Source organism: Pteropus medius, unplaced genomic scaffold, assembly GCF_902729225.1.
Source record: "Pteropus medius unplaced genomic scaffold, Ma_sr-lr_union100, whole genome shotgun sequence".
Taxonomy (NCBI): domain Eukaryota; kingdom Metazoa; phylum Chordata; class Mammalia; order Chiroptera; family Pteropodidae; genus Pteropus; species Pteropus medius.
The window spans coordinates 18,116,774-18,140,824 of record NW_024349800.1 but is presented as its reverse complement, the minus strand read 5'-3'; the positions used below and the strand labels follow the sequence as shown (position 1 = coordinate 18,140,824).

The 24,051-nt window shown below is 34.5% G+C and overlaps 1 protein-coding gene and 1 pseudogene across 1 annotated transcript in view; one reads left to right on the top strand and one right to left on the bottom strand.

Moving 5' to 3' along the window:
* The window catches only part of NDFIP2 (Nedd4 family interacting protein 2), a 60,663-nt gene extending 38,182 nt beyond the window's left edge, over positions 1-22,481 (bottom strand). Inside the window, exon 1 of the mRNA XM_039886963.1 lies at positions 22,149-22,481. Within this exon, the coding sequence (XP_039742897.1) occupies positions 22,149-22,466 (318 nt within the window). The 5' untranslated portion in view covers positions 22,467-22,481. The remainder of the gene's footprint in view (positions 1-22,148) is intronic.
* Positions 22,482-22,562: 81 nt separating this feature from the next.
* The window catches only part of LOC120621553 (60S ribosomal protein L4-like), a 40,875-nt pseudogene continuing 39,386 nt past the window's right edge, over positions 22,563-24,051 (top strand).

Genomic DNA, 24,051 nt, shown 5'->3' with positions numbered 1-24,051 from the left:
AAGTTTAGCTAGGCAAATTGTCTTCCATGTATAAAGTGTATAGCACCCATGCATCGTTGGAAAAAACTACTCTATGATGAAAACCATGCAATTATAAAATTGATCAAATAAAAAGCAAATAAAGAGAAAAGCAATGGGAAAACATATGGTGCTTAGCACTGTATCTTTTTAAATATATAACTAATGCTAAATATAGAGCTAAAGACTAAATGCTGGTAAACAGAGAGCAAACATTATATACCCCTGAAAATATAAAATATATGCAACATAAAAATCAGAAACTAGGGAAAGAAGAGGTGAGAAGTAGTATTAGTACCACTCATCTCATATTTCAAACCAGGGACTTAATCTCGAATATTCAAAATTAAAATATGCTTATCAATAACAACCCACTTTAATATTTTAAAATATTTTTAAATAAAAGTAAATTAAAATAAGCAGTTTTTAAAATTACTCCAAATTCTTACTGATTTTTATACTCTTTTCTTAATTTTCATGAAATCCTACAGAACCTAATGGTTCTGTAGTTTAAAAAGAAAACTTCACCTAGAATTCAGCAATTCTTTAAGGTATTCTCCTTGTTAAATTAAATTTAAACAAAATCGTATTTCATATTTTCATTTCTAAAAATAGCATAAATAACATTATCTCATTCTTATATAATCTTATCCCTATCTATGAGCACAAATGGAATGATGTTCTACAAATATTAACATAAATTATTTTTGGCTGGTAAGATTTGGGTGTCTAGATTGATTCTTGCTTTGTGCTTATGCCACCTGTATTTTAAAAAATAAGTATATATCATTTTTTATAAAAATAAAAAAGGTTACAAAAACATTCACACTTTAGCCTAGTAATTCTCGCTTTGACTACACTCCAAGAAAACTAATCAGAAACTTAAGAGTTTCTTTTTTTTCATGATTTCAAGTATTCTTTATTAGATTCCAATTGTGTCACATAAACGTCCTCTAATTTTAATTTTTTTCATCTAGGTTGATTCTTGCAATCAGGAAGAACGCACTTATTTTTTTCTTCTTTTAACTTCTTTTCAATCTAGGTGCTTGAATTTGAAGTTTAGATAATAAACATAACTGTTGTAGTCATGGTTATAATCACTTTTTTTTTCCTTTCTTTTTTCAATTACAGTTGACATTCAATATTATATTAGTTTTAGATGTACAGCATAGAAGTTAAACATTTACATAATTTACAAAGTGATCCCCCACCCATTAGTCTAGTACCCACCTGGAACTATAAAACAGAATTTCTTTATAAAGCTGTTCATCATAATGTTGTAATAATAGAAAACTGGAAATAATCTATTCATCCAAAATAAAATAAAAACACTATCAATATAATAGAATATTATAGAGCCATTTAAGATGGTGTTTTGAAAGGATACTTAATAACGTAAGGAAATGTTCATGATACAGTGTTAAAGAAGTTAACAAAATTGTGTATATGTATGTGTATAAAACATATATTATTCCAATTTTAAATAAGAGAAAAATGTTAACAGTTTCAAAACGACAACAGGCAAAATGGATAGCACTACCAGTTGTTATTTTCTTGTTTTTTTTTTAATTTTCTGAATTTTTTCCAAGTTCTCTAGAACAAAAATGAAAGTAAAAAAAATTCTCTTGTTCTTAGTGTAGAACAGAATGTGATATGTTAAAAGACATTTCCATGTATGCTTAAAGGAATAAGCTTCTGTAAGTTAGAAAACTGACATTTGTGAAATTTCTCACAGATTCCACACCCATTCAACAACCTTTTATAACCATTATCATCTTTACAAGAAAAGAAAGTCGGGTACATAAACTCAGATATTATCATGTTTGTTATTTTCCATCAATCGGTTAACAGTACTAACACACAAAGTCACAGCAGCATGTATCTATTTTACTGTGATGATTTTCTAATGAAATCCATTTTTGAGGTCACAATGATTCATAAGGGCTTTTTGTCTCCCACCTAACAAGAGTTTTATTCATGGTGCCCTTTTGCCTTAACTAGTTGTTAATCAGAGTATATACTGCCTACATAATCTACAAAGGCATTGTGTTTTCATAGTAATATTATCTCTTAGGACTCCAATTGTAAGGATGGCACACTAACATCGTAAGCAACACGCCACCAATGTTCCAACTGCTTTATCTGACAATCCAACTGATAAAGGACTCGGCAAACTCCACAAACTCCACATGGAAATGCTCATTAAGCACCCAGCATAGCAGCAGTAAGCTACTGTGGCAATAAACGTTGTTAGTTGTCTTCCACTTTATGTGTAAACAGTGGTTCCTCAATCCAAATGAAACTTTAGAAATCAGATAGTTTCACAATATTTAAGTGCTATATAGTAGGAAAGTGCAAAAATAATAGGGACATGTCACAAGGACATAAGAATAGATGGAAGATGTTCCCACTAGTTGTTCACTAGATGTTCAGATCAAATCTAGGGTGATCTGAACCTCAAAATAAATAATGATAAGGTAAGATTATAACCAATAGAATAAAATAAAAATCCATGAATTCATATTGACATAAATAAATAAACTTAAGGCAAGGGAAAGTTTTTCCTTATAGAATTCTAAATAATAAATGTAGAACAAATGACAATTAGAAAATCACCATTTGACAACGACCATAATTATAACTCTTTTAGGCAATAATAACCTATGAATTCTAAAACCAATGAGTGAAAATATAATTTTTTTAAAGGACATTTGTGGGGTATACTACAAAATAACTGACATGAACCTTTCTAAAACATTAATATCATGAAAGATAGAAAAAAAGATTAAAGAACTGTTCCAGGTTAAAAGAGACTAAGAAGTATAATATCTAATCATGGACTAGAGCCTGATCTAAAAAAAAGGTTTTTCTTTTGCCATAAAAGGCATTAGTAGAAAAACTAGTGAAATATGTTTAGAGATTATAGTATTGTTTCAATGTTATTGATTTTGATAATTGCACTTTAGTTTTAAGAAAATGTCTTTGTTTTTAGAAAATATACACTGAAATATTTATATAAAGGGATAGCATGTCTGCCATTTACTTTCAAATGTTTCAGAAAAAATATAATGTCCGTGTGTATATATATATACATATGTACATACATAAAAAGAATATCACAAGCAAATGTGGTAAAATATCAATATTTGAGGAAACTGGATGAATGCTATAAAGGAATTATTTGTACTGTTTTCTCCACACTTTTCTATAACGCTAAAATTATTTTAAAATAAAATGTTATAAGCAAAATGAAAAATATAATGCATAAAAACAGATTAACTTAAAACTACAAACCAGCTTCTAACAATTCCCACTCTATTGCTAGAAGCCTTATATGATCATTAAAAAGCTCTATACCTTCAGTTACTTCACAAAATGATTTTTTAACATTTAAACAAAATCCAGTTTTCCCAGATGGACTACACTCCTCAAAGACCTTTAAACAAGAATATTAATACTCAGCTCAAGATACTCTTATCTGGAACAAGACAACAAGGAAGTTTTGGAATATTGCCAATTCTAGATCAAGAGCCTCTCTTGAAGTTCACATTGTTTATACAGCCTGCCAGACCCTCTCTCATCCTGATCTTATTTATTATTACTATTTGCGAGGTTCCAAATAATTTCCCAGTAAGACTTATTAGCCAGCTCCCTAGCCACAATATCATCCTCTCTACCTTAAATCCTACTATAATACAAGACAGCTAAACCGACTTAATATCTCAGCTATAAAACAGGACAGAAATGATATCCAGAGTTGAGTAGTCCAGTAACTAGAACATTTTTCTTCTTCCCTGACCTGAGTATCATCCAGAACTGTTTCTACATCTTACTTTCTGGTCACGATCTCCTGCCTTTTACCTTTCTCACTCCCTTATTTCCACTAAGTCTATTCCTTGGGCCCTCCCTTTGCTGCCACTTGGTTACTTTCTATTCTATGTAGCCTGGACTATATAGTGAAAATCTTGCATGACACTCACCCTCAGTTTCCTAGTTCCCACATTCTCTGCCACACCTATTCCACTGACACCCAATATGGGACGAGTCTGTCTACTATCTCCTGGTAGAAGAAGGGAAACAAGTCCCATAACTTTGTAGGTTGGTACCAGTACAAATTGAGTTTCTAATCCTAGTAGGGCTGTCAGAACTAGTCGTCATCCTGGCAGGTGTTTCAGCTCCACCGCTCTCCTACTCCCCACTTCCAACTATGAAACTCTCGGTCAAAATCTTTGCTTCCTAATTCGCAGAGAAAAAAAAACAGGTTTTCAAGCAAAAATTATCCCCCCTGAATCTCTAAATTTAGCATTATGGCATTCATCCTAACTTATATTCTTTATTCCTAAATGCCAGAGAACTGTACAGAGATAATCCTGCCTCCCAAAGTACTGTTTTTCCTTTAAATAACATGTCTCCTTTTCTCTACTTCTTTCTCTCTATTCACATATATATTCTATTCACACCATGCCAAAAAAAAAAAAAAAACCTGCCCCCAGCTAAAATTAAATATTTTTTCTCGTGATTTTTGAACTATTTTCATCTCTCCCTTCTTTCCTTCAGATCCAAAAAAGATCTATCCTCATTCTGTGCACTTCTAATGCTCATTTCCACCCTAATACATTACCATCTGGCTTTCGCTTAAACAGCTCTTGCTAAGAATGTTGACCTTCTAACTGTTAAACCCAAAAACCTTTTTTCTGTCCTTGTCCTAAAAAATAATCTTTAATATATTCAACACAGTTGAGTGTATTCTAACTGGTTTTTCTTAGCTTCCAGAGAACTACATTCCATTCTGGTTTTCCTCCTACCTTTGACTATTCATTCTGTTTCATTTTGTAGTGGCCCTGATTTTCTTCTGCCAATTTTAAAGAGTCTTAGCTAAAACTGAATCCAGAGCTATAGATATTACCTCTGGCAGAGGTACTGGACAGAAACTGAAAGGTGTGTAACTGGTTTGATTTAGTTTCATTTGCAAGGGCATAAGGCCACTACGCCCATGTGATATTGTTAAAGTTACTATTAAAAGCATTCATCATTTTAAAAATTAGTACAGTGTACTCTGGTTTGATTTCACATTTTTTACATGATCAGGTAGTTGCTACACAAATAAACTAAAAAAGAAGATAATTCGATGCCAGAAGACCTAAATTTAAGATATAGATCTACCACCTGCTAGCTGCATAACCTTGATCTTTGAGCTTCATCTTCTTTCTGTGATTCGTTAATTTTCATTCAGTCGGTCAGTCAGTTATCAGCTGCTCAACCAATTTTACTAAATAATATGTTCTAGGTACTATTTTGGGCAGAGGAAACAGGCAAAATCCCAATCCATCGATCCCTAGAATGTCTAACTTCTAATGACTAAGAGCTCTGAGGCAAGGCCATAATACAGTGTGACTAGGGCTACAACACAAGAAATAAAGGAAAATAAAAGTTTACATATTCTATCATAAGTAAACTAGAGAGCTAAGACCAGCAAAGAACCAGGCCTGAAACACCAACTGCTTCACAGAAAGTTTTTTCTTCCCTCAGAAAACAGAGAAGCTAGTAAGAGAATCCTCAAGCAAAACTACACAGAGTAATATCAATTATTAAGATGCTGTTATTGATGATTCATCCAGGAAGCACAACAAATGCCAAGATGCAGGCAATAGTTAAAGGGCTCATCCATCAAAATGTTATATGCCAAAGCAAACCCTCAAAAATTGGCTGATAAATCTAAGAACATAATCTGAATAATTTCATAATATCAGAAGCCAACCCACCCCCCTTCTCTCTCTCTCTCTCTCTAAAGTAGCAATCATGTGCCCCTATACTGATTCACCCTATATATTTATTCCTGTATAAATAATACTTATTCTCGTGTTACAATGATCATTATAATGCCACATTTCTAAAGGTACTAGTCAATACAAAAACAGTTACACCAAAGTTTTCCACAAAACTTTGCATAATTGGCATTTTCTAGAAAAATTTACATGAATTCTATTACTGCATTAATTTGAACTAGAAGTAATGATGCACAAGACAAAAATATATTATAACTTGTGCCTTTAAAGAAACCAGAGCAAAAATACTATCCAGAGAGAAACTGAGTAGGTAATTCTCTGTGGTACTCAAATTCCAACTGTCAGCACACATGGTAAAACAAATTTACTAAATAGTTTTGGAGGGGAAAGAAAAAAACCCGGGTATCTAAATGTTTAACTTTACATTTTGCTTTAAAGAGAAATCTTTGTTAGTTTAATAAAACACTGACAGACAGACTTAAAACTATTTCATTATACAATAACTTGCTTTTAACAAGATCAACGAAAAGCACTGTATAATAATATATTATGTACAGATAAATAACAAAATACTGGTACACATATTTTTGAGCCTACTCAATCACCAACACTGGGCTAAGAACAGAAGCACACTAGTTAAGTTAGTACACAGGAACTAGAATAAACTTTTCAAAATTGAAACCTAGGCTCCAGCACTTACTAACTCTGTGACTGCCTAAGCCTCATTTTTATCTATAAAGTGGGACATGTTTTCTCATGGCTTTTGTAAAGACTACAAAAATTAACACCCGTACATACTTAGAATAATGCCTGACATAGTAAAGGCCCAATAAATGTTAGATTTTTTTTTAAGTACTCTCTCTCTATATATATATATCATCTACGTTAGTTCCTAGAATAATCCTTTGAGGTGAGTATGATGGAACAATTTTAAAGTAAACTGACATACCTTGTTAGAGGCAAAGAAAGATTCAAACTCAGTTTTCGATGACTCTAAATTCAAGGTTTTATTTCAGGATGCCTCCAATAAAAATTTACAGGTAGTAATCTACCCCGCCTCTATGAGTGCTTTTGTTGATTCAAATACACACATCTTTAAATCTACTCTTCTACTTCTCTTTGATGCTACTATTCTAATCCAGGCCACCATTATTCCTTACCTAAAACTACTGCTATAACTTCTTAACTAAACTGTAGACACTGACATTTGGGAAGCCATGAATGAAAAGGTTAGCTCACTAAGAAATGACCCAACACTGAAAACCACCAATCAACATGTCAAAACACAAAAGCACAACATAGACTATAAACAGGCAGAGAAGGAACACCGAATTTAAAGAAAACCTCCAACGTGAAAGAAAAACAAAACAAAAATATTAGGAAGAAAGTTAATATAGGAAGTAAAAAACAAAAATCTCAAAAATCTAGTTAGCTCAAGTTCCAGAATGACAGTGTAGGGCCCCTACAGTCCACTCTTCCCACTGACAGTAACTATAAACTTGCAACAAATTTTTTTAAAAATTAAAAAAAAAGCCAAACCAGTGCCTGAACTGTTCTGAACTAGAAAATGAAGGGCAGTTGGACCTGGATGACCTACACAGTCAGAGGGTTTTCCAGCTTTGCTCTGAGGCAGAACCATAGCTATGAAGAAGCACCACGGCCTAGGCTACTAAAACTCCAATAGAAACCTTGCAATTTCTAGCCAGAAGCAGCAAGGAATGGAGTCCAGGCAGGCCAGAAAGTGAGGGGAAATCATTAACCCTCAAACCAGGCATGTGTAGGACTGACCCAAACAGATTAGTAAGGGCCTAAGAAATTAAGCATAGATTTGAACCACTAAACAGAGTGTGAGATACTGCTTACAATCTAAAGTTGAGTTGACTGCCTCTAAAACAAAATATTTATATTCTCCAAAGGACCATAGCAAAACTCATAATATCCAGGATAAAATCTGAAATTACTAGAAATACAAAATACTAGGAAATATAAATCAGACTCCAGGGAAAAAGCAATCATGAGATGTCAATTCCATGACTCAGATTATAGTCACCAAAGACTTTAAAGTAGCTATTATAACTGTTCCATTAAGTAAAGCAAAATTACCTTGAAATCAATGAAATGACAGGGACTCTCAGCAGAGAAAGAAAAAACTACAAGAAGAACCAAACAGAAATTTTGGAATGAAAAAAAAAATTATGTGAAATAAAAAATCCACATGGGATCCACAGTCTAATAAAAATAACAAATGAAAGAGACAGTGAATTTAAAATTGATACAATGATTGATAGAATTTACTCATTCTAAAAAAAAAGGGATTGAAGAAATAAATAAGCAAATACACAAAGAGCCACAGAGACTTTTAACATTTATAAGGTCTAAAAAAACATGTAATTTGAGGCTCAAAGGAAACAAAAAAGAGAATGAAGCAGGAAAAACTTCTGAAGAAATAATTTCTATAATTCTTCAAAGGAGTGAAGGAAGTAAATTTATTAATTCAATCTCAGTGAGGCTAAAATAAATTCAAAGAAAACCTAGGTACGTCATAATAAAACTTCTAAAAATCAAAGATAAAGAAAAGTTATTAAAAGTATCCTGAGGAAAAAAAATGTATTATATACAAAGAAACAATGATTCAAATAATTACAAGTTTCTCAGCAGAAACCATGGTTATCAGAAGAAAATGGAACATCTTAAAGGGCTGAGAGGAAAAAACTTAGGCAAGAATTTTACACTGAAAATATATATATACATACTTCAGGAATGGTGGCAAAACAAAGACATTTCAAAAAAAGAAAGATAAGAGAATTTATTAGCAGCTGATCTGTACTTTAAGAAATGAGAAAGGAAGTTCTTAGGCTGAAAATAATAGATAATAGAGAAATTCGTTTTTTTGAGATGCAGAGAGAGCATAGGAAGTGATAAATGTCTAAGTATATATAAAAGATTTTTTCCTCTTAAGTTTTTAAAAATATGTGTTACTATTTAAAACAAAAACTATAACATTGTTAGAGTTTTCAATGAAGGTATAGGTAATATATATGATAACTATAACATCAAGGTTGGTGGGGGTAGAGAGTTCACAGACCTATAAAGTTATAAAGTCTGACATTTTACGTTAAGTGATATGACATTAACTTTTTACTGTCATCATACAGCAAGCAAAAAAATAATAATGTAAAGAAGAATAGCTAAAAAGGCAACAGAAATACTGAAAGGGACACTGAAATATTTTTTAAATCAAATGATCCAAATGCAGCAAAAAAGGGTAAAAGGAGGAACAACAACAAGCAAAAAAAAATAGAAAGATAATGGTAGAAGTACACCAACCATATCAATAACTGCATTAAACATAAACACTCCAAGTAAAAGGCAGAGCTGTCAGAGTGAATATAAAAGCAAGATCCACTTACGACTACCAAAAAAAGACACAGTTAAAAAGATTCAAACCAGATGAAAGTAAACAGAAAAAGATATGCCGTGTAAAAAATAAAGAATGGCTGTATTAATAAATAAAAGACTTGAAGACAAAAGAGTACAACCAGAGATAAAGAGATGACATTTCATAATAATAGAGCCTCAAAATATAGGAAGCAAGAAAATGAGATAATTAAAAAGAGATAACTCCACAATCATAGATTTTAAAACCCCTTACTCAGCAACTAATAGACTAACACGAATACAAAAATCAGTAAAGACACAGATCAGAACAATAGGATAAACCAACTTGATCTGACATTTATAGAACACTATATACAATAATAGAAGAGTATACATCTTAAATGCACAGACTACATCACCAAAATAAATATACTGGGCCATAAAACAAGTCTCAATAATAAAATTAAAAGAAATAAGATTAAAGTGAGTGTATTCTCTTACTACAAAAAAAATTTTTGAAAATTTTAAAAATTATCTAAGAAAATCCCAAATAAATGGAAAATTAACACATTTCTATTTATACATTGTTCAAAGAAATCACAAGAGAAATTAGGAAACATCTTTACTGAGTAACAAAAATATTACATCAAAATTTTCAGGATATAGCAAAAAATGAGAAGAAAGCTTATATTAAGGGGGAAAAAAAAAATCAATGACCAAAAATTCTACCATTAAAAGCTAGAAAAAAGTAAAGTAAATCACAAAAAAGGAAAGAAATAATAAGGAAATATGTAAATGAGGTCAAAGCAGAAATCAATAAAATAGAACACAGACATTTAACAAAGCCAAAGGCTGGTTGGTTCTCTGAAAAGATCAACAAAATTGACAAAAATCGCAGACTATTCAAGAAGAAAAAAAGAGAGAAAGCAAATCCCTAATATTAAGAATGAAAAAGGGGTTATCACCAGAAACCTACAGACAGTAAAATGATTTTTTTAATTATGAACTCAATGACAACAAATTAAACATATATATATATATATATATATATATATATATATACCTCGAGGCATTTTTTTCTTGAAAATCTACTGGGAAATATGTTCAACTAAAATAAGGGAGTAAATCAAAAGAGGCTCCGCTTAGCAAAGTTATGAAGGAAAAAGTCTCAGTATCACAACTGTGCATCGGGCCTACATAACAAACAGTACAGACAGAAACAGGAAGATGGAGGGTTCTAGGAAGAATGTCTTCAAAGAAGTAAATAAAGAAACTAATTATCTGAAGCATTTGACTACACAAAAAGAAAATATAGCTGAAGAGCAAATTTCGAAAAAAACACCAGAGGATATGCAAAGAATTAACAATAGAGTCACAGAAAAATAAAGATTTAAAAATTAGAAAACTCCATGAAAAATTTAAAGTTACAGAAAATACACTATCTGACACAGTAAACAATATAGTCATAAAATGTAAATAGTAATTTCTGATTTAACTAAAAATTAGTTTTCCATACCTTTAATCCTCACAATAATTCTATGAGATAGATACCTGTATGATCCTTATTTATAAATGAGGAAGCTTTAGCAAAGAGAGGTTAAGCAATTGGCCCAAGGTTATATTGCTTGTAAGTGAGGAGCCAAGATTTGAACTCACGATGTGAGACTACGAAATCATCATTTAGGAAGGGAAAGCAGGCCATGTAAGAAAAGTAAAACTAATAAATCAACAAGTAACTGAATACTGTGTTAAAAATATAGAGTCAAACAAAGGAGTTAGAGTTAAAGGTTAATTTCTTTTAAGGAGAAAGGCTTGGAGGAAAACAGGGATGGAAAAGGAGACTGCTATTTCTCATTTGTCTTTTGGTACTCTTTTTAACTTTTGAAACTGTATACTTGCATTATTTTGATTTAAAAAATATATGCTGGTCAAAGAAAACCTGTCACAAGCTGAATTCAGCACAATGAACTAAGTTGTGGACCTTCTTTCATTTATTAGCTAGGTAATTAACTAGCTATTCCTATACCTAAGCTTTCCATGTCTTGCATCACAATGAATAAAAGAAAGTTAACTATAATGAAAGTTCTTTTTCCCAGGATCTTTGATACATTTTAACTCAGCTGATACATTTAGAGCAATAAAAAAAAATTTGTCCTCCAAGCTTTGCTGGGTAACTTTGAGCAGATTCTCTCTCAGACAATCTGCAACAAAATGAGAAGGTTGAAGAAAATGATCACTAACTACTTTCACAATATGCAAACAGTTTATTTTCCTTCTTTCCATAAGTAGACCAAATAACCTAACCCAACTATTTTGCAAGTGCAAGCCATCAATCAGATGAGAAATTATAAAAATACCAGAATTCATCTAAACAGATTCCCTGGCACTATTCTGTAAGCAAAGTACATACCCTAATTATGGAAATCAAAAATATCAACATTGTATAGGCTAGGCAATACATTGTTACTTTTACATGACAGAACTCTATAAAACTGTTCACCTTATAAATATATACCAGTAACCTCATGCATACTCTTGAAATCAGTTCAGAAAGACATTCACTTAATTTCTTCAATAAGTACTATTTACTGCATACCTGTAATGGGCCCACAAAACTATGTTATATACTATTATAAATAAAACATATCTATGCCCTACTTCCCATTGAGTTTACAAAATAACATACCATGGAATAAGGACTATGATAGGAATAAGTGCACAGTGTTAAAAGAACACACAGAACTTGTAAGTAAAGGGTGGGAAATGGGAGGTGGGGAGGTAGAGGGGTGAGGAAAGGTTTTCTGGAGCAAAGAACATCTAAATAGATTTAAATAAAGAACAGGAATTAGTCCTGGAGGAAGGAGGAAGAAAAGAGAAAAGGAGAATAATATCTTCAAAAGTCAGAAAGCAAGAGAGACCACAGACGGTTTGGAGTGATGGCTGGAGAGGGGCAGAACAAGATAACGAGGTCTCACGTGTTATTTCAAGACTCTTCCCCTTTGGGGAAAAATCTCACAAAACATCATGCTGATATGGGTGAAAGCTTTACTCAAGTGAGAACAAATGTTTTATAAAAACTGTCACTATTGGATTTCTTCAGTCTGACATTCAACAGGCTACAAGTCCTAAGAGCCTCAAAATTAGTGAAGAGGTAAAACCATCCAGTTTATTTCCTTATTCTCAAAGCCTCTGCCAAACAGCATGATTGCTTTACATAATGTAATAGGTAATTCTGGAGAAATATCATAGACAAACTAAACCACAGCACATTCCTAAACTTAAAATGTTAAATTGTTCATGCTCAAACAAATCTTAAAAGCAAGCAAGTCAAAACCCTGAAATTATCTGACAGTACATCTTAGATGACTGCAGCATTTCCCAACTTGCATTTGGCATGTCTTTAACAAGAATTTTACCTACACCTTAATTCCAGCTAAGTGATCAAACTTTTGAAGAAACCATAACAACATGGCATGAAAACACAGACGCAGGCTGATTTACAATCATGTGATAGGTAGGCTAGCCTTAATTACAATGATCTTGTCAGTAAATTTACATTTATTAAATGTCAGAAGAATGCATTCCATATTTAATCTAAGGCCTACACACATAGAATATGCATAAAATTCTAAAATAACACTACTAATACAGAGACAGAATGCAGATCTAATATTAAAGAAAAATAACCATAAAATAGTCACTAAGTAATCAGTATAAAACAGATGAGGAAAATCAAAGCAGTACCCACAACTCCAGTTAAAGAAAGTACTAAATAAGCAGGGCCACTGCATATGACTTCATAGCTTATTTACTGAACTGTAGGGGGTGCCAATCATATGTATGGGGGAGGGGGGAGAGAAGGGGAAAGAGCAGGAAGGGAGGAAGAGAATGGGGAGGGAGGGAGAAAGAGAAAGACACTAAGCAATATATACATGTTAAGCTGTAAGGTAATAAAAATAATAAACCTTAGAGAGCCAAAGTCTCAGTAGCAATGAATATAAAAATAGAAATTAGAATAAGATAACATACGCAAAGTTTTGAGTCTACAAAATTGGTCTTGAACGTTTTTATCAAATATTATCAAAGCGCCTACCATATGCCAGGTACTGAAAGAGACAGCAGACAAAAAAAATCCCTATCCTCATGAAGCTTACACTTAGGGAAAAGGTGGGGGAGGTAGGAATTAAATAAGAAAAATATTTAGAATTTCAGTTGGTGACAAGTATTATGGGGGAAAAAAATAAAATAGGGGGAAAAATTAAAATAGGGAATGGTATTGTGATGGGGGTGTAATGATTTAAATAAGGTGATCAAGAATGGCTCAGTGTGGTGAGCAATCCAACAAAATGAAGTTTCTATCAGGCATGAGAAACTTGTCTACCCCATTCTCACAGAAAATTTTATACTCTATTCCACTATTCATTCATCTCCACCTCAATTCTAGTGACAAACTAGGTGTCTGCTAATTACCAGGTACAAGTAAGTGATGCGAAAAAACTTTATCATATTCCTAAGGGTTTATTTCAAGACTAGGTGAAATAAAAAATTAATGTGCCAGAAGTATCCTACAACAGGCCCAAGCTTCAGGCCTGTATGAGGCACATTCCTATCACTCACCTCAGGGGTGGGTAAATTATAGCCAGCAGGCCAAAGCCAGCTCACTGTCTTTATCTATAAATAAAGTTTTATGGGAACACGGCTACATTAATTTGTTTACATATTTAGTATGAATACTTTTTCACTACAACAGCAGATGTGAGTAGTTGTGACAGACCACATGGCTTGGAAAGCCTAAAATATTTACTGTCTGACCATTTACAGATCATTACCACCACCACCACTACCACCCCCACAATGAGACTACTTTCAGGGGCATCTTTATGAGCACATAACAGGTATAGCCACATGGAAACCTGCTTCAGGAGGGCCCCATACTTTTTTAAAGCTCCGTGGTCACCATCTTGAAATGCTTAATAATTTTATTTTTGAATCTGAGTTTTAAACGAGAACTCCAATAAAACAAAAAAGCATGTGCCAGCTTACAATCTCAGCTCACAAGCAGTTTGTCTACCCAGGAAGGATTCTCAGTCAGCTGAAACCCCTGGATCACCTTAATCTCTTCATCCTGTAACCATGAGTATGGCAAGGCAGTGGCCATCCACATCCCAGTGTGGCATCACCATGACACATTTGTATGTAAACCAGCAGGGTCTCTTGCCTATCACCAATTCAGGTATTAAGCAAGTCCTAATGTGGAGACTACAATCTTTGGGGGGTTGCCTATCTGCTGTGAGTTGAGAGAGGATCCTGCATTTTCATTTAGTATTGAGACTTACAAATTATGTACCTGGACTTGACTGCTTTCTTGAAACAAAAATTAAAAATTAAAGAAAGCTATAAATGAGAGTTCCATTCTATAAAATTCAGCATAAAATTTATTTGTTTTGTCTCATTCCACCCTGAGCCATTCTCCTTTACCTTGTTCTAGCCACACAGTTTTATTCGCATTTCTTAAACCAACGTACTCATTTCCACTACAGGTCATTATCACACCTGATATATTCATCAACTATAACATTTCAATCAAGTCTCAGTCTGAGTGTCAGAGAATGAATGGAATTCCCGGATTATCCTGATTCCAGTCAACTGAGGCGGTCAAACTGACTGATGTGGCATATCATCTCCAAAGATGGCCACCATCAATTCCTTGCCTCCATGTATGCACATGCCTCTCCCTCACTGAGAGATGAAGTTTATTTCCTTTCCCTTTAAATCTGAGTTGGACTTATGTCTACTTTAACCAACAGAATGCAGTAGAAATGACATTCTGGACGTCGAAGCCTGTATCTTAAGAGGAACAGCAGCTTCCTTCTACAATATGAGAAACCAAGGTCACATTGATAGGACACGTGAAGAGGGCACAGAGAGAAGTAAAATGATCCAGTCAACAGTCTCAGCTGAGCTCCCAGTCAATAGTCAGCATCAACTGCTAGCCAAGTGAGTGAGCCATTTTGGGTGTTCCAACCCAATGAGTCCCCAAAATAGCTACAGTCCCAGCTAACATCACATGGAGCAGAACTGCTCTGCTGATCAGAGCCAACAGGAGGGACTCTTGAAACATAATAAAACGTTTGTGTTTGGAGCAGTTTGTTACAAAGCAATGTAAAACTGAAACACCAAGATTTGAATATCAGATCCATCACAGCTGAGCCTATTATTTAACCTCTTGATGTCTCATTTTTCTCATTTGCAAAATGAGGATCACAGCATTATCTATTTCACAGAAGTGTCCTAAGGATTAAATGTGCTCATGTGTAAAGTGCTTAGCAGAGTTCTCAGCTTATTCCCGACATAATGCAAAGTCATTATCGCTCTGCTGCTACAAACAATGTATGATAGGATGTATTATTAATAATGATAGCATGTATTATTAATTCCATCAACCAGCTTCATCTTCTTTAAACCACCTATTACTACCTAAAATTATGCTTATTTATCTGCCTCCTCTTCACAAAAGTATGAGCCATGAGACAAGAATTAACTGTCTTGTTCACCAGCACCTAAAACAGAATTTGACAGATTAAAGATACTTTCATAAATTATTATATATTGAATAAATGAAGAAATGAATCCTAGGTCTTGATATCTAAAAAGTGCTCCCACACATTATTTTAAGCATAAATCTGACAAGAGGCACTCAAAACATAAAATAAACACATAAACTCTATAATGCAGTACTGTCATGACATAATGCCAATGCATTTACTTGTTACTGCACAAATATTACACCATTACTAGATTATGTACTGCTCAAATATGCCTAAACTATGAGTAGCATTTGATTTAGCATTATTCAGGTGTGCTAAAGTAGTTTACTCATTTACACAATTTTTTTTAAAAAAATGAGCTGCACCCAAATCAAATCAATGACACGCTTATAGTAAATATCAGCAGATGCACAGAAATAGCCAGAGAAACTTTTAATCTGCTGTCCATTCAAAAACAAATTACCTTGGCAACACAAATTAACATACTAATCTTCAAACTGTGGAAATTTGGTATAAAATATACCTGAATGTGAATTTCCTCAATTACAATTTTTTAAAACCTATTTTAAAGATGAAATAAAGATCAGACATTCACAGAACCCTCAAACATCTCTGAGGAAAAGCACCAGTTTAGAAGGTATAAAGACACACAAAAACATAATTCGGTATGACAAGTTCTCCAATACTGTGATTCTCACCTTTTCCTCTGCCCAGATGATGACAGATACAAGAAACTCGCCCTGCCTCCCTCTTCCAATTATAGTTTTGTAGGAGTTTTTACCTTTAAGAACAGAATTTTATGAGGTAAACAAACCAGAAGGGTGTGTGGTACAGAACTTCAGATGAGAAATAAACATATGTGAAGAGAGAATACATTATGGTTGAAGACCTAATAATAAGTAGGTTCTGCTAGACTCCAGAAGTTAGTGCATAAAAATTAAGAGGTGGGATTGCTAAAATATAAGGAAAAACCAATACAAGGAACTTGTACATATAGAAGAGAAATTCATACTTCAAAAATCCAATAAGCCCACCCAAATAGCTAAAATTAAAAAGACAGACACCAACAAAATTTTAGAAAGGTAGTGGAGCAACCACAACATCCATACATCGTTCATAGTGAAAAATGGTACAACTACTTTGGGGAAAAGTCTGGTGGTTTCTTACAAAACTAAACACACACCTACCCTAGTGCCCAGTAATTCTACCCAAGAGAAATGAAAACATATGTCTACAAAAATATTGTTTGAAAATATTCTTAACAGTTTTATCCATAATAGCCAAAAACTGGAAAGAACCCAATGTCCAAAAGAACAATGAATAAACAGAGGTATAATGATACAATTTATATAATTCATGCAAAATACTATTCAGCAATAAAAAGGGGTGACCTACTGATATACACGATAGCCTGGCTCAATCTCCAAAACTTGACTCAGAGTAAAAGCAGCTTTGCAGACTATATGCTGTATGATTTCAGAAGAGACAAAACTAATTTAAGGTGAAAAGAATCAGAATAACTATCACATGGGGAGTAAGAATTGAAAGGGAAGAGCCATGAGGGAACTTTCTAGGGTGATAGTAATGTTCTGTATCAGGGGCCAGTAAACTTTTTCTGTAAAGGGCAAATATTCTAGGCTTTGAAGACTGTCTCAAATTCTCAATTCTACCTCTGTAAATGAATAAGTATGGCTGTGTTACAATAAAACTTTGTTTACAAAACCAAGACTTGGAACTTAGTTTGCTGATTCCACTCGATATTTTGAAAGTCGTCTGGGTTAAACAGGTGATTTGTCAAAACCCATCCAATAAGATTTGTTCACTTCACTATTTGTCAATTTTACCCTAAAGAAAAAGAATCTTAAGGAAATATTAAACTCTAAGCTAATGGTAAGCAAGCAGTTTGCACTGAGGTACATTTATATCTGCAACTTACTTTGAAAGCATCAAAAAAGTGATTGACAGGTGTACAGTAATACAAATATAACAAACTGTTGGTAACTGTAGACCCTACTTGGTTTATGGAAGCTAACGGTACAAGTCTTCCAACTTTATATATTTGAAAAGTTTAATATTAAATATGGGGACAGAGGGAATTTAATAAGATGTCACTGAAGATTTTTGAACAAAAAAAATGAAAAATGTAACTTACATTCTATAAATATGACTCATGTAATGCAAATGATACCCTGAAGGAAGTTCAGATGAAGGAAGAAAGTAGTAACTAGGCTACTACAATAGCCCATGCCATAGAAAGCATCAATATTTAAGGAGTTAAGTACAAATTAAGTTCACGAAGAGAGAAAAATCAGAGCAGAAAGTTTCTTCTTAACAAGGTAGGAGTTTCAAGGAGAAGATTCAAAGTGTCAATATGACAAAAATGAAGCAAGACAAGAGCTGAAAAGTATCCTAGATTAGATTAAGCAATGGACAACCCTGATGATGTAAAAGAGGCGTGGTAAGAATATAAATCAGATAAAGAATACTGGTAAGTTAAAAAGAAACAAGTGAAGATCAAAGGAACTGAACTGGGCCAAGAAAAGAAAATAATAACTAAGAGCAACATAAGGTGAAAGACTGCAGTACTTTTTTAAAGTGGAAAACAAAAGTGAATAACTGCACCTAAAAACTCAACGTATATTATCTCATCCAGAATACGTTCTATTGGGTAAGGCAGTTCACCGTGGGCCTGAGTGTCCCTGAACATTCTTGTTGAGTGTGACAGTCTGTAAAGCTTATCCATTTCCTGATACTGAGTGGATTCATATAATAAGTCACAGAGGTAACAAAGAAGGTCAAGGTTACCACAGCATGTTACTGCCCTCCCAGGGAGAGGTGAACTAGCTTGTTTGTTGTTTTACAATGTTTGCTGCTTGCTAAAAAAGTACTTGCACCGTTGCTCTTGAGTTCCTCAGTTGTGACCCACTAGTGCATCCATGTAGACCCATCACGCTCATGGGACCTGGGTGCAAGGAAATCTTACACAAATATGCTGATATTCATGCAGCTGGTCGTGATAATGCCATTTGTCGCTGACCTGGGAGTCTCCTGTTCTCTGCTAGCAACCATGAAATATTAACAGATTAACTTATTAGCTTCTAAATATGGTAAAATAGAATTTAAAAACTTCACAATTCTTGACATGAACAACAAAGAACTAGTTGATATTCAGGTTACTAAATAAAACAAGACACAAAGTGGTCACCAATAATAACTGAAATATATAAAATATTTTATACTTTATTTTATATTATTCATAACAATACTTATTTTTCATGTACCAGTCTCTATGCTCTAATATGTATTTATAAATTCTCTAATAATCCTAATGAAGTGAGTACTAATATGAGGAAATTGAGGCTTCAGTTCTAAGTAACCAAACCAAGAGCTCATAAATTGTAAACACAACCTAAATAAAAGCCCAGATGACTCTGTAACTTGTGTTTGTTTTTTTTTAATCATCAATAGTCAACCTTCGTATTAGCTGATTTATCAAGGGCAACTCTCATTCTCCGGATACAGAGCTAAGTATATAGATCATCACAGAAAACGAACATTTTGGAAATGTCAATATAATCTTAAATTTTTCTTTAAAAATCTGTGGCCAAGATTTAAGAGTTTGGTTAAACAAATCCAAATCAACAACTTCATAGCAGAATTTCTCATGGTTTTAATATGTGAATGTATGTTTTAATATGCTAATATGTTATAAATCTTCTAAGACTCTTATCACTCAGGAATACAGTTTGAGAAACCTACTGCTGCAACATAGAGTGCCAATATAACAGAATACCTTTGAAATCTTAGTAGTAGTAGCTTGGTACAGGCACATAATCCTCTAAAATAGAAAACATCAAAGTTAGAATGTGGCTTAACAGCTTCAAGTCAACTACTTCATAGTTTGGCAACCCTGCTCATTTCCTACCAAAGAAAACAATTTCTCATAACACAATGAAACTACATATAATACCTGGCTTTTTCTGAAATTAGATGGGTAATGGTCAAGGCTTTTTGTAGCTCTACCCAATTATCCACTGTTTTACTTAACAAAATTTGTACCCTTTTTAACTTGGGAAGGAAAGGAGACACCACAGAAAAAACAGTTTCCTCATAAAACTTGTGCACTGGTTAAAGGTAGTAAGTCATTCTGACTGTTCTGGTCATCACTGCTAACTTTCCAATATGGAAAGCTAAATTTTAACTCTACCAGCAAGTGATAAATTAACATTGCATACCATTTCACCCCTAAGCATGCTTGCCTATCTCCTACTTCAGTCATCACTTAACACTCAACAACTGAAACTGTTTACTGCTCAAGTTTATTAAACTTTCCAGAGTTTTCAAAACACCTGAGCTAAAGGCAGCCACACAAAACAGTTGTGTTGAGCCACAACTGCAGATTGGTCCCTGGCTAAATAGTCTACTAGAGACCAATTCAGCAGCTTCTCTGACATATACCTAGATATAATTATTGATGAGGCCATTTTTCAACAAAACCAGGAGTTATACTAGACAGATGAAATTACTGTATAGTAACAGGAATTAAAATCTAAATTTAAACTATGCTAAGATTCTTAAACACTTTGCCTTACAAGAAAAACAAATTTATGGCCCATCTACTTAAATCATGAGTAGTATGATTTAGAAGGACTGATTTTTGCCCTTTGCTCTGAAAGAATGCCTCCACCCATTCAAAGTCTAAGACACATTTCCAGTTTGGAAAAAAAAAAAAGAGCATTAAAATGTAATATTGTCTACTTATTTTGAAATGAGTTGTAAAGAAAAAAAAATACCTTAAAACTGAGAGAACAAATGTCAATATTTTGGCGTTAGGCATTTTAAAAGATAAGTCAAGTCTTAACTAGTGATAACTACTGAAAGCAAATGTGACAATATAATAAATTATTTTAAGGCACAGCTACATCACTTAAAAATGTTTAGTGACTTGTGTATGAGAACATAGTTGATTCTCGTAAAACCCCCAAAGAGAAAAAATTCAAATCAGCTAATGTCATTAAGGGAAACAAATAAGAAACAAAAATACATTACAAAGAGAAACAAGTCCCACTGGTAATAGTATTCAATATTTATCTACTGTATTTTATTTTTGTTAATATCTGCAAAAAAATAAAAATGCTTTTATAAAAAAATAAAACCACCAAAACTGTATACACTGACACCTTGAAAAATGCCCTACCTGCTATCAACAATATTTTCCAAACTGTCCAGAAAATACTGATAAGTTTTCACATAATTCAGAATATGGATCATTTGGAGGTACAACAGGATGTAAAGCAGATGAAATGGATTTCATCTTTCAGTAGCCTTCATTATTTGTCAAAACACTTATTAGAAATTCTTAACTCACAACTGTTTCACATGTGCAGGTAGGTTTAAAAGGTGAAATCTAACATATATACATTTGTAAAATGTCACAAACAGTACTATTAATTGCAACATCAGCGCTACATATTGTTTTTCTCCTCTCAATAAACAGATTTAACTACTGACTCAAAGTTTACAAAATAACATGTTACCTAGCTGCAACAAAATAGTCAACTATTGCTGAGTCCATTTTATTAATAGTGTTACAATAGGAATTTCCAATTAGAAAAATTAGACACTGAAAATAGAGAAAAACTTTTCACTCATTTCAATATACAAAGGTTTATATGGTTAAGCTGGAAAATATTGTACTTAAGGAAAAATAATTTTTCCAACAAGATTAGCATTTTTCTAGTAAAATTTCCTGTTTCTCCTCGCCTACCCCCCCCAAAAATGGGAAAGAAAAAATACATTCACTTTTAATATTAACAAAATGGAAAAGGACAAAAATGACAAAGGTTAACTAGAGCTGACAGACGAAATCAGCATCACGACTAGTCTCTACAGTTGCACAATTTTTAAAGCTACATTTGTTTTTTGCCAAATCCACATCCTACCCTACGTAATGCTTACATCCCCTTTCCCCACACCCACTCCGTTTATGACGGTGATAACCTTTGCAGAAGGTACGTTAAACTCAGTACCATTTTCAGTAGACAATCCACTAGAATGTCTCAGAAGTCACTTGGTCAGGGAATAAGGAAATGACCCAGAAAGTGAGAAATAAAACAGATATAAGTTTTAATTGGGGGGTGGGGCTACAGCAGGGTGTAGGATGCGGGTGAGGGGTGGGGAGCTAGGAGGAGACGGGCGTGGAAATGGAAGGGTCTCAAAGGAGTCAGAGACAGCCTCCACAGGAGGCGTGAAGGAAGCAGGTCCGGCCAGAAGAGCCTCTCCCCTCTCCCGCCCGCTCCCCCTCCCCAAAAAAGGCCAGCACGTCACCTCCGGGAATAATCCGAGGCAAGAGACTCGGCGACACGAAGGGAGACAGTCCCGGGATTCCCGGGGGCCGGGGCGGGGGCCTGGAACTTACCACCTGGTAGCGGCCAGTCCCGGGCTGGTGATGATCCATCCTATCCGGCTCGGGACCCGGCTTCCCAGCCGGCGAGTCTCCTAGGTGCTCAGCCCCCTCGGCCACCCCAGTCGACGACGTCGTAGCCGCAGGGCTCCTTCCGCCACTGTTTGTGCCGCCGCAGTCACCAGGGCAGGCCGCTTCACTTCCTGTCGCTCCCGCAGCAGCCGCGGAGACCTCCGCCTCTGCCGCGACGCGGTGATGCTCCGAAGCGCAGCGCGTGCTACTGAGCATGCGCGGGATGGTCGCGCATGCGCGCTGGGTCCTCCGGCGTCCCATCCGCGACGCGAGTTGCGGGGGTTGGCTGGGTGGGAGGAGATGGAAAAGTAAGACAAGTCAGAGGAGCTGTCTAGGTTGTCACCCTGTCAGGAGTGGGCGGTGGCAAAAGGAACGGAGAAAAAAAAGTCCTTGATTGGTCTTTTTTATTGGACGGTGTGATCCCGCACCCTGGGGAGTGCGGGATCACACCACGGCAGAAACAGATGTGGAGGACAGAGCAAACGCATTCGTAGAATACCTGCGGACAGGTCATTTACCGACACTTCTCTTATTACTCACCCAACCTAAGACAATGCAGGGAGATCCATCTCTAGGACATTTCTAAAATGCTCAAAGTCATTAGTGAGGTAAGAAATATCTTTTAAAATATTTTTTGTTTCCCGCTTGGTAGTGAAAGACAAGAATCCCAACAAGGACTCTTCAGCCATACTCATCTCAAGGAAAGAGACCTCTAGAGCCTCAACTTACTGGAAGTATACAAGAAAATATTGAGATAAGATAGGACCATTTTGTTTTCATACATAAATAATTTGGGAGAGTTGAACAGCAAGAAATCACTTTGCGTGCAACATTGTGAGACTATCTCGGTGTCTGGTTAACAACACATAACCTGTGTCCACCTAAGAAACCCGTAGAGAATTTTTATTAATTTGAGCCAAACTGACAACGTGTGAGCAAGATCTCAAATACTCCAGTGAATAAGAGTTTTGCGGCTGCTTTTATGCATTTGAAATTAAGGAAGGGACATAAGGCAGATTGTAGAAAACAAGGCAGGGGTTGGATTACAGGATAGTTAATAAGACGATGTGCTCTCTTGAGAGTTACTACCCCTTAGAGATGTATTACTTCTGTTATTTCAAAGGTGTGTTAACCTAAATGCACAAGAACAATAGACAGGGCTAGCATAAATTCTTTCATTAACGAAGTTATAGGTCTGACTACCCACCAAGACCTGTCCAATTAGGACTTTATGATCAAATCACCCTGTGAGGTTACTTTCCATAGAACCCCTTTTGTTCTGTCCACGTGTACTGTGTGTATCTCACAGGGTACAAAGCATGTTTATCAAGTAGAAGAGTATGATGGGGCAGCGTAAAGTACATTTTATACCCTGATTTTGGATTTTAATAATATCTACAAGATAGCTTCACAGCAATGCTTATAGTAGTCTATGATTGAATAATTGGGTATATAGCTAACCAAGCTGACACTGAAAACTGTCCCATGTTTATGTAAATACTACAAGCTGAAATTGTCTCTGTATGATAAAGGATAAAGACAGGAACTAAAGAAAGGGAGGAGGTACCAGAGAGTTAGCTTAGAGGTAAAAACAAATTCCCATATTAAGTATTTCCTAACAGCTACATTTTCTATACGTACTTTTATATACATGGAGTCATCATCAGGCAACAATTAGAAAAGAGTTGGATTCTGATTAACCATCTCAGTGCTAACACTGTTTTATTTAGCATTTTAATTGTTCCTTTGTTTAATCATGAACAACAACTGTGAGCAAATTAACAGCTATTTTGCTTTAGGAGATACATATTTTACACTGGACTAAGTCATTAGTTATTGAAATGGC